This window comes from Homalodisca vitripennis, chromosome 4 (genome assembly GCF_021130785.1).
Source record: "Homalodisca vitripennis isolate AUS2020 chromosome 4, UT_GWSS_2.1, whole genome shotgun sequence".
Classification (NCBI taxonomy): domain Eukaryota; kingdom Metazoa; phylum Arthropoda; class Insecta; order Hemiptera; family Cicadellidae; genus Homalodisca; species Homalodisca vitripennis.
Window position 1 is genome coordinate 53,296,285 of NC_060210.1, and position 12,528 is coordinate 53,308,812.

At 34.4% G+C, this 12,528-nt stretch overlaps 1 protein-coding gene across 1 annotated transcript; it reads left to right on the forward strand.

Annotated features, from left to right (window-relative positions):
- Positions 1–4,129: 4,129 nt before the first annotated feature.
- Positions 4,130–5,062, forward strand: LOC124361022. Its single transcript, XM_046815058.1, has one exon. It carries the CDS (start codon positions 4,130–4,132, stop codon positions 5,060–5,062), a length of 933 nt encoding a protein of 310 aa, XP_046671014.1.
- Positions 5,063–12,528: the final 7,466 nt, after the last annotated feature.

Consider the following 12,528-nt stretch of genomic DNA (forward strand, 5'->3'; position numbering starts at 1 on the left):
TGCTCAAGAGGAAGATCGCCGGTCTGCATGAGTTATCTGCCTAGGAGTTGCTCAATGAGGGAAGACACTCGTTCTTACACTTTACCTGTACGTCTCTCATTGCTGTTATTTATATATTGTGTCTTGTTAATTCTTGTCTATTCTTGTTTATTCATGGTTTTATTCTCATTGTTTCGTGCTAGTTTATTGCTGTTATTGTTCGTTGTTTTCCATAGTTCAAATCACGGTACTAGTAATAATTATCAATTATTAATTAGTAACTAATAATTAATTACGTTATTGTCATTCATAGTTTATATCCGTTTCGTCACTTAAATAGTTTATTAATCGTTATTGCTCTATTTGTCACTGTGGTTGTTTACTTTCATTGTTTAATTATTGTTCAAAACTGTAAAAATGGAGATGTACGTTGAAATGTAAAATAAAATAAAATAAAAAAATAAAAAACAATGCAACACGACAACAACAAAGAATATATTGTGTTACCAAAAGTCCGTTTGGAAGGTTTACGTCACAGACTAGCTAGGTTGGCTCCCTTTCTCAGTACCCTGGTGATGGTGCGTCAAAGGATACCGAACTCGTGACAAGTAATAAGTAGGATTGCATGTGTCAAGTCTGTGACGGTGTTAGATTTTAGACGCTGCACTGAGCGGAAGTTTAAATAGAGGCTGAATCCAACATTCACATTTAATCAACCATTTCCATTATACCTGTATTATGAAAACAAATTCATAGGTTGATAAAAGACCTTCGCTACGCGAAATATGCAAATAATTATGGAGTGTTAATGTTGAGCTGTCGAATAGCTATGTAAGATGTGGTTATGCGCGTAATCACAGTATACGAGATGGGGAACTTGTATACTATTTTCATCCAGCGGAACTTCTCTGCAGATACATATACACTAAAGGTATTAATTACCATAAAAAAGTCGGATAACCGAGTATCTCGTCTTGATCTTTAACATTTTTCTTAAAGATCAGCAACTCCTTTAAGGTCCTAAATCTGGGTTTCGGTCACTTAAAACGATCCGTCTGGAGTTAACAGACTTATAAAGCAGTTTAAATAATTCAGGATTTCGGTCATCCGTGCCCGCTGAATCCTATGCCAGACACAAAGTCGATATTCCCATTTGAAGGGTGTAATGACCGGTATTATCAGAAACTCAAATTATTTTACTGTTTATTTTTCAACGATAAGGTATGAAAAAGTGTTAACTACTTGTATTTGAATCCTAAAATATCTCTCCAAATACATATTCTATAATCGTACGTTTTAAAAACTACACTCAATGCTTTGTGACAAGTATAAGACTGTTAATTTCTTGCTGTGGTAAGAAATTAAACTTCTTTTCTAAGAAAAATACAATTTTAAATAGTAAAATAATACTTTATTTATTTATTTAATGGTCGTGTTGTACGATTTTTATAAAATCCCTTACCAAAGTAAACATTTAAGACATGTCCAACAATATTTTAAGGTTCCAATAATGTTTTAGAGTGGTCTAATACAAGTAATAAAATCTTACGTGAAAAAATTAATGGATGTGTAATAAGTTATGGAAATAGAAATTAAGTTTTAAAAATTCTGAGAAAACCCGTTTTTAGTGTAATATAACGACTCCGTCATTATTGTGGCATATAATTTAAAGGTTCGTACGAAACAACGACTAATTTTTGTAAATAAATTGGCCAGATTAAAATATTTAACGAATTGTACAAATATCTATATCTAATGTTTTATCTTCTTTACGTAACTATTTTCAATAACACAATAGCACTATATAATAGTGGAATTATGAACCAAATTAGTTTTTTATTATGAAACTATTAAATTTATTTACTTTTTGGATTGGACCACAGATCGGTGTATATATAACACATAAAATTAAAGAGCCTAAATTAATACCAAGAGATAAATTATTTTAATTTGAAATGCACATAATACAAATAAAAAGCAAGACATATGTTATAAACATGATTGATTTTTCTTACTAACAAGGATTAAAGATTTACTCTTGTAAATTAAGGAATTGTAATATTAATTGAGACTGTGCCTATTTATAAAATTAGATAACTTGTAAGATACATAAAACGGATTCATTATTAGCAGACAATTTTATATATTATTTAATTAAAACCCATGTTCAATAAATTAATGAGATAACTTTTATATCAAACTGTTACTACATATTTCTGTTTATAATATTTTTAATTTCGCTATTCTGTAAAAATCGTGTTCAACAGACTAACAGACAGTACGACCGATCACAACATCTGACTTGTCAGGAAATCATGACAAAAGTACTTATTAGTTTATAATTGTTTTTATTATAGATAACAGAATCATTAAGTAGACAATATAGAATAGAGATGCAGTAATATTGGAGAGGAATTAAGTTGTAGAATTGAACCGAAGCAAAGAAGAAACAAAGCTATGAAACTTTAGCAACAATAGATATTCATACCGTGTGAATATAGAAACTTTCATATTGTTTTGTTCAGCACTGAATGTCACGGTCTGGTTGCTGTTTACCAAGCTCTGTTTGTTTACAAAAGGTATCTTTACATACAGTATACTCCATGGCTGAATAACATCTCTATAGGCAACGGCATGAACTTCGGTGTGCATGTCACTGTCATAGTCTTCGTTTTATAATACTCTGTCATACAGTGTTAAGCAGGATGAAGTAATTGTGTAAGTAATAACTCACCTATATCTATAGACATAGTTGCCCAAATATTATGATGTAGCTTGAGCAATTAGAAGTATTTTTTTATTTTATGGCGTGACTAATTTTATATTGGAAGTAGTCAATTAGCTGCGCCTGATGAAGTCCTTGCGTTTTGTATGCAGGCAAATGTGGCTCATTCCACAATTACAGTGCTTTACTTACTTTTGGTAAGCTATTTATAGAGATGAAATAAAACATTATTATTCAAAGATAATTATTTGCATGGAAAATATTTAAAAGGTTTATAAAATACCAATTTAAGCTAAATGTAATAGTATTATTTCCATTTGCCAGTTATTATATCTTTCTTTGTGTTGTAATCCTGGCTTTGAATATCTCTTCAATGATGACCATTGATAGGAAAGTGTCCTTATATCAACGGAAATTTCAAGTTATGGTTAATTAGATATTGATTTTATTAGATGTATAAAACATTAGTTTACGTAAACTAACCACTTTATTCTGCTCTCTTAAACCTGGTGGTTGACACACATATAAGAGAAACGAATAATTCAGTTATACAACTAGTCCTAGGCCTTGGTATCATCTTCATTATCCAAACGCAACAATCACGCACCACTTTGTACCATACGAGCTACATTTGGACCATATGTTAAACATTAAAGAAATTAAGTAAGTTACAACTTTAAATTAATGTAAGTAGATTTTTAAACGTATTTAAATAACATATTTAAAATAATTTGTCACAAAAGTATACAGTCCAAAAGAGGTAAATGACCGAAATATTTAAGGCAATGTGAAGGGCAGAGTTACGCTTCAATGTATTTGGTTATCTTATAGCTATTAAAAAGTTTTAAGAGTGTTTACGGATTCTATTTGAGTTAGGATTAGTTTGCTGGGAACCAATCAAACTTACGGCTGGAAAAAACTTAATGGGAACATTGGAAAGGGTTATAGTGTAAAACACAGAATAAGTAATTACGGCTTTTATGGTTTCTTTTTTCATTGCGTTTCCAATTAATTAGGGATTTTAAATGTGGATATCAAAATGTTCAATACAATAGTGTTTTGCAAAGATACTTGAATTTTAAACTTAACATAAAAGTTCGTATATTTAATCTAATTCAAGTTTTAACCTGTGTTCCTTATTAGTGCTAATGTAAACAGAGTGGACCTGGGTGTTCACAACTCATGGTAAACAATAGAATGTTTTTGTTCTCACAGTGATGAGTCAGTCACGGCAGCAGACAGACGTGTGTAGCAGTGCTCGCTAATCTAACCTCAAAAGTTACAAGTCATTGTTTTCTGTGCGATGTTTTGAGCTCAAAACTCGTTATTTCGGTTGTGAAGTATACTTTATTTGAGACCTATTTATCTATTGTTGCTTATTTATTTTCAATTTCTGCTAGCCTAAGTCTAATATTTGCCTATATCATGGCAGATTGTGCTAAGTGTTTGAAGCCCATATCTAAGACTGGCAAGAACTCTGTTAAAGTGGACTGTGTTGAATGTAAAAAGCCTTTTCATTGCAAGTGTGTTGATCTGACTCCTGAAGACATTAAATATTATGAAGATAATCAATCTATCTGGCGGTGCTCTCCCTGCTCGAAGGAGCGTCGTAAGAGTATGGCTATTGAGTCTAGATCCGGATCGTCAATAACGTATGACGATATCTACAGTCTTGTGACTGACCTCAGAAAGGACTTAAAGGGGATTGAAACTAACCTAGGTAAGTCAATCAACACTGCCTTTGAGGAAATAAGGGAAACTAAAAGTTTAGTCAGTAAACATAATGAAGAAATGGCGGCTTTACTAGAGCTCTTAAACAAACTAACTGTTGAAAATAGCGAACTAAAGAACAGAGTGTCTATGCTCGAAAGCCGTATGGAGGACAATGAACAATATTCGAGAAGGGACACTATCGTAATACATGGTGTGCCAGTTGAAAAAGGCGAACAAGTGTTGGAAGTAGTCAAGTCGGTGGGGAAGGCATTAGATCTAACCATTGATAATTCTATGGTTAGTGCTTGCCACAGGTTACGAAGTAGGGATGGAGCTGACAAACCTCCCGGAATAATAGTTAAGATGACTCGACGTATGGACGCTGAATCTCTGCTGCAACGAAGACGTGTGAAGAGGAATTTCTCTACTCACCACATAGGCCTAACAGCAAGCCCTGCTCAGCCTATCTACATAAATGAAAGCCTATGTCCCGGAAGGCGCCGACTTCTGAATGCAGCCAGAGATGTGAAAAGGGAAAAACAATACACATACTTATGGATACGGGGAGGCAAGATCCTTATGAGAAAGGCCGAACAAGCTTATGTGAAAGTGATAACTTCTCAAGCAGATCTAGCCAAATTGTGAGCTTAGTTTTGTTTTCTCTGTTGTATTGTAAGTTAACTTATTTCTTCACATGTATTATCTTATATAAGTCTGGTAAAGATGTAGGTTTTAGGTTTATTCTGGATTATATGAGGGATGAATACTGTTTGAATGTTTTGTTATCTGTATTAATTAACAACAGTGGGCCTATATATTCTGCTTACTGTGTAGTAGGTAGGCCTATATATTTTTATTCCTGTTTAAAGCTTGTTTTTAATATACTAAGACTTCAAAACAAGTGGCTCAGCGTTTTTTTTTTGTTTATTTTAAATTTTTTATACCAATAATAGCATGTTTACCATAGTTAATCAAAACATTAGGCATTTAAGTATGAGGCAAAACTTTAATATCTTTTTAAGCGACCTAGAGTCAGCTAGCCTATTCCCTGATATGATTATTTTAACAGAAACGTGGATTAGTAAAGTAAAATTAAATCTATACAAAGTAGAAGGTTACAACGCTTTTGCAAAGTGTAATGAGGAGTACAGGGCAGAGGGTACAAAAATTTTTGTCCGAGACTGTTATCAGTGCAGTGGAGTGAGAGAGATAGCTGTTCAGTCAGCTGACATTCTACAGCTGGACGTCAGGGTCAATGACCGTGAAGGATTCACCGTACTAGCTGTCTATCGCTTTCATAGTAAGTCACAATTTGAATTTATTAATGATTTAGATACTATTTTAACATATTTGAATGGTCGTAATATTGTTTATGCTGGGGATATTAATTGCAACATTTTGTGTCAGACCGTAGATATTGATAATTATTTAAGCCTTTTAGCTAGCAAGGGTATGTTTAGTTTAATTAATGAGCCTACTCACATAAGTGGAAATTCGGCTACTTGTTTGGACCATGTTTTTGTACGGTTCTTGAATAATAGCTCCATTAATTTTGAATATAAAGCTAAAGTTTTTCACTATGACATCACGGATCACTCAACAGTTGTTTTTTCTATTAATTTTATCAAGTCTGTTTCAAGAAAGGTTGCAGAATGCTACAGTAAAATAAACATGGATAGGCTTGTGGTGGAACTCAGTACAGTAGATTGGGCTGATGTTTTTACTAAGAATAATGTGTCAGATGCGTTTCAATCTTTCTTAAATATGATAGAATCAAAATTAGAAGCTTCAAAGTCCCAAAGGATATTAAATAAAAAAATATCTAAACTAAAACCTTGGGCTACTGACGGATTACTGATAAGGTTACAAAAGAGGAAAAAAATATACAGATTGCTAATGAACCATCCGAATAATGATAAATTAAGAAGGTATTATATTAATTTTAGAAACCGACTAAACTTAGACATAAAAGCTGCCAAAGAATTTTACTATAGATCTCAGTTTAACAATGCCTCAAATGATATGAAATCTCAATGGAAAGTAGTGAATAGTTTGATTGGAGAGCGACAAAATAGAAGAGATATAAATGAAATTTTTGGAGTGAATGGTATGGTCACTGATAGTTTTCAAATAGCTAATGAATTTAGTCATCATTTTTTAAGTGTTACACATAAATTTAAAACACAAGTAAATAATGATTATCTTGATCTAGTCACTGATTATAACAACACATTCATTCAAAAAATTAACTTAGAATCATTTTTTATGTGTCCAACATCTACCGTAGAGATCCTATAAATAATTGCGAGCTTCAAGAACAATAAAGCTCCAGGTTTTGATATGATAGGCTCTACAGTTCTTAAATGTATAGCACCTAATATTGTAAATGTTCTAGAATACCTGTATAATTTTAGTTTGTCAACTGGGGAGTTTCCACTTTGCTTAAAAAAAGGCAATTGTGATACCAATTTTAAAAAAGGGGGATTGTACACAGCCCAATTGTTTCCGCCCAATATCCCTGCTGTCAGTATTTGCTAAAGTACTTGAGAAGATAGTAAAAAGGCGTTTAGTTGACTTTTTAAATAAACATAACTTTTTCAGTAACAACCAGTTTGGTTTCCGAGAAGGCATGTCTACTGAGGATGCCTTACTCCATTTTATGGAGACTGTTTATAGCTCAATTAACAATAATAAAAAATTTTCTGCATTATTCGTTGACATAACAAAAGCTTTCGATACCATAAATCATAAAATATTGTTGGAGAAGCTGTGGATAGCGGGTATTAGGGGATTATCACATGACTGGTTTTCCAGCTATCTTTCTGAGAGGGAGCAAAGGGTTCGAATTGGCAATACCCTAAGTGATGCAGGTTCTGTTGATTTTGGAGTGCCTCAGGGTTCAGTCTTAGGGCCTATCCTTTTTTAATGTACATTAATGGTTTGTGCGATGGACGCTTTAAGGGCAGAATCGTTGCTTTTGCGGATGATGCTGCTTTTATTTATGAGAACTTTGACCTTGAGGCTTTGCATAGTGATATGTCAAGAGATTTATATTATTTAAGGGTGTGGTTTGATAAACATTTCATGATTCTTAGCGAAAAAACCAAATTTATAATATTTAGTCTGAAAAATGTTTTAACTTTTAACATACCATTGAAATTTCATGATTTCAGATGTTTTCATTTACGTTCTAATGATTGTAATTGTTTACAATTAGAACAAGTTAAGAGTATTAAATACTTGGGTTTGGTTATTGATAGCAGTTTAACCTGGAAGGAACATATAAACAAATTGAAAAAAGAGTTGTATCTTAGTCTAAGGAGCATGTATTTACTTCAGCAGATGTGTAGGAGTGTTGAAGTGTTGGTTGGGGTTTACCATGCTCTCGTTGGCTCTAGGCTTTCTTATGGCATAACATGCTGGGGAGGGACCTACTGCTCAACTTTGTATCCCATTGTAATTTTTCAAAAAAGGTTTATGAGACTAATCATGCGTAGAGAAAAATTGGAACATACATGGCCAATTTTCTCAAACCTTAAGATTCTTTCACTGCGACATTTATATATTTTTAAAGTACTAAAAATCTTTTACATTAGAAGCACCTCATGTTTGGCTCGCCAAACAACCTATAATTTAAGAAAATATCAAGTAGTGTTTCTGCCAAAGTCTCATTTAACAGTACATCAAAAGTTTTATACTAGTGTGGCACCGCGTTTTTTTTAATTTAATAACTCCGAAAATAAACCAATTTACAAAACTAAATGAGTTTTTGAAAAATCTAAAAATTTGGTTGTTTGAGCAACAAAATATAGACAACTGGTTAAATGTCACAATTTAAATGGGTGTAGAATTTGTGTAGAATTCTAGTGTAGATTTGTTGTGTAGAATTTATTATTATTATTATCTTTTTTTTGTTTTGTTTTTTATTCCCTGTGTAATAATAGTTTATTTTGTTATTGTTGTACAGTTTACTTTTTTGAAGTGATAAATTTAGTTGTGTAATTTAAAGCACAGAGTTATTAAACAGAGATTGTTTCTTGAGTAAAATTATTTTTTTTCCTAATACGAGTTGCGTGTCGATGCTAGCCGATTTTTTTGTTTTAGTTCAGTGATGGAGATCCAATACTGGTTTTACCTATGGGGTTCCTATTTTGTCTTAAATACAGTTTTTTAAGTTATATTATCTTTTATTGAGACTGTTTTTGCATCTTAAAATGAACATATTGTAGTTAATGTAAGAACATTTATTTTGATTTATACTATGTAAATGTATGTAAGTATTTTATTATGCATGAAGATGTATATGCAAAATGTATATTCTGTGTTTTTGACAAAATGAAGAATTATTATTATTATTATTTAATTTTTGAAATATTTACAGCCTCTTGGTTCAACCATATAACACTATGTGATTGGGAAATTAAATCTGGTAGAGAGATTGCATTAAAAATTTAAGGAACCCTTGATGTAATACAGTACGCTTTAATTCTCATCTCTGTAAACCAGATAAGGTCAAAAACTGATAACTACGGGGTCATTCAGTCCAAATCGGCATTCGGCTGGAACGGCCCACATATTTGCTATTCAAAGGCATCATTGAATTTGACTTTTTCCGGTATGTTCCTGTTCGAGGCTTTGACATCATAAACAATATACTCGTATGTACAACTAGTAAGTTTCAAAAAGGCTATACGTTATCTACAGTAAAAAAATATTGGTGAATGACTTCCTACGCGGTTATATCGAATTCCATATCTCATGGGCACGATAGAAATTCTTTAACAGTGTAGGTTCTAGAAGTTCAAAGAGTAGCAGGTTAAATTCTTTTTAAGCTATACAGTCATAGTCATAGTCCAACAATATAGAATGAGGGTAATAGAAATGTGTTTTTTAATGCATACACCTTTGGGGAATTTACAATACTTACGTACCGATTAGTATATTACAAGTTGAATACCAAGAAAAAAGATTCCTTCTTTCTAACAAGTTAGAGGAATAAATGAGATCGTTACATTATTAACTCTTACCATTGGACTTCAGTTTAGGGTACTACTAGGGTAATATTGACAACAGTTTTAAATATCGCTTTATAAGTAACTACTCTATATTATACAAGATTAAATGGTTCGTTGCTGTGAAGTTAAAAGTTATTCTACGTATGAAATTTCAATATCAGCTTGTTATTAGAAGGTTTTAAAGGTTTACTCTACAATCCACTTTATAAAAAAGTCTGAACTTGCACTCGCTTCTTCTTGGTCCTTCTAAAATTAGCCCCATGACTTCCTCATTGACAACTATTAATAAAGTTGTTATGAAACCTTTATATTATTCAATTTCAATTTTGTTCGATAAATCTGATTTAAGCCCTTGAAAGTAGATCTTAAAACATGTTAAAGCTCTCAGATAAGTTAGCGTAACTTGATTAATGCATTCGTGTAATACAAACTCATGAATATAAATTATTCATAATTTGAGAAAAGTTAAAAGTAACGTCAGGAAAATATCTCAAAACAGTCTTACACCTAACTGTTCCCTTACTAGTTCCAATAAGTAAAAACTATGCAAGAAACAATAGACGGTATATCCAGACATGCAAGAATTGCAGGTCTCACTGATAACGTGTGTACTCTAGTGATAACAGACACATTGTCTATGGAAATTACCTACATCTCTCGTAGAAGTTTCTTCTATCGCTCACTCTCTGAATGACAACTATAAGTGATAAGCCAATGTGTATCTTGTCAAGGTCAGTAATGTTTTAACTAACAAACAGTTTTGTTTTTACAAATATTTATATAATATAATATGGAAATTTATTACGACTTAAGTAATTTTAAATGACCTTCCAACTTTCACTAACCTTAATTACAAAGTAAGCCATTACATGATGATAACTTTACTTATCAGTAAAAAAGGCTAAATGTAATATTAGCCTCCTCTGCAGTTTAATCAATAATGTTAGTGTTTTTGTTCAGGTAATATGGAACTGTTAGGTAGGATACATTACCCCTATGACGCTCTTCACATGAAGGTAATTAACAGGAAATACACTTGTTTCTATAAACGGGATAAGAATGGGAAGTGAAAGGCATACCTTGCCGAGATTGACTAATATTTTGTTTTATAAATGTGTATTCTGTAGATGGTTTAATAAGGTTTATGTTTACAAAGGAGGACATATGTAGTTCTATAAAACATATTTTTAAAGTTTTGCTATAAATGCAATGAGACAATAATAAATAAATACGTCATAATTAACTCTGTTGAGGACGTATTGGGAGGGTTGCGTAAGTATCACATTAGAGGTCGCCATAAGAGGTCATATAAGAGGTTCTTTTCCATTATGTAAGAATTACGTCTTTCACAGTAATGGGAGAAAAGGATGCTATTCAATATTGAGAGAGAGAGAGAGAGAGAGAGAGAGAGAGAGAGAGAGAGAGAGAGAGAGAGAGAGAGAGAGAGAGAGAGAGAGAGAGAGAGAGAGAGAGAGAGAGAGAGAGAGAGAGAGAGAGGAGAGAGAGAGAGAGAGAGAGAGAGGAGAGAGAGAGAGAGAGAGAGAGAGAGAGAGAGAGAGAGAGGAGAGAGAGAGAGAGAGAGAGAGAGAGAGAGAGAGAGAGAGAGAGAGAGAGAGAGAGAGAGAGAGAGAGAGAGAGAGAGAGAGAGAGAGAGAGAGAGAAGAGAGAGAGAGAGAGAGAGAGAGAGAGAGAGAGAGGAGAGAGAGAGAGAGAGAGAGAGAGAGAGAGAGAGAGAGAGAGAGAAGAGAGAGAGAGAGAGAGAGAGAGAGAGAGAGAGAGAGAGAGAGAGAGAGAGAGAGAGAGAGAGAGAGAGAGAGAGAGAGAGAGAGAGAGAGAGAGAGAGAGAGAGAGAGAGAGGTGGTTGGCCGAAGCCCAGCGGTCCCTCCTCCACCCCTGGTTTAAGTCGGAGACTTATTCACCAGGCCGCTTTCCTGAGTTCCTCTTGAGCCTTCCTCTTGATTACTCTTGATCCTCTTCCGGGCACTCTTGTTGTGCCTATCCAACACACCTCTCCCCTCACCTAGCACTTATGTACTAGGATCATCGGAATTTTGAATTCTTCTTTCGTTTTGTTTTTATCAGCCTATGTTCTTATGCTCCTCTTCAAGCTGCTTGCTGTCTTCCGGCATTTTCTAGGTCATGCTTCTTACTCCCTATCCGTCTACACATACGTGAAAACTCCAGTGCTGATACTTTACTTCTAAGAAAGTTTATCTTTTCCCAAGCCCACATCTTCCGTCGGAGGAGTTCCTTCAAATCTCTCCGTTCTTATTCGTAGAACCAGCACTCCATCAGCACATGCTGAGATGTCTCCAGCTCTCCGCAGTGGGTGCAGCGGTCATCTTCCACGAGGTTTTAAAGCTCTTCAGTTTGGCCTTAAAGTTGCCATGTCCACTCACGAACTGTGTGGTGTAGTGGTCCGTCTCCCAGTGCACCTTCTTCCTGATCCTCACATCCGGGACGAACGCAAATGTCTCTCTTCCTTTAGTGCTTCTTTCCCACAACCTCTGCCATTCGTCAAGTGTTTCTTCTCTTCTAATCCCCCTGCTCTCCCCGCTGTCTAACCCTTCCTCCTTGTCCCTTCTTCGCTTGATTCTTTCTTCTACCATCAGGTCTAGCGGGATCACTCCGGCAATCACTCTCACAGCTTCGTGGGATATTGTGCTGTAACCCTTGATCACTCCTAATAGCATCTTCCTCTGCAGGCTCATCAGCTTCGACCTCTCTCCTCGTCCTCTCATTCTTTGCCCCCACATTTCACAGCCGTACAGGACCATGGGCTCCAGCGCTCCGATGTACAGTCTCCTTAAGTTTTCACACTTCATTCCATGATTTTTTTTTGCCAGTCCTTTCAATTTTCCAAAGGCTTTCATAGACTTGTCGATCACTGGTCATAATGCCCTGCAAACTTCATCCTGCTTCCCACTACTACTCCTAGATATTTTGTCTCGTTCGAGCACCGGATTGTCACATCTCCCATGTTCACACGGATAAACCTTTCAACTAACTTTCCTTTGAGTAATACCATCACAGTCTTCTCCTTCGAGAACGTCATCTTCCTTTCTTCTCCCCATCCTGTAATAAGCTCTAGGGCTC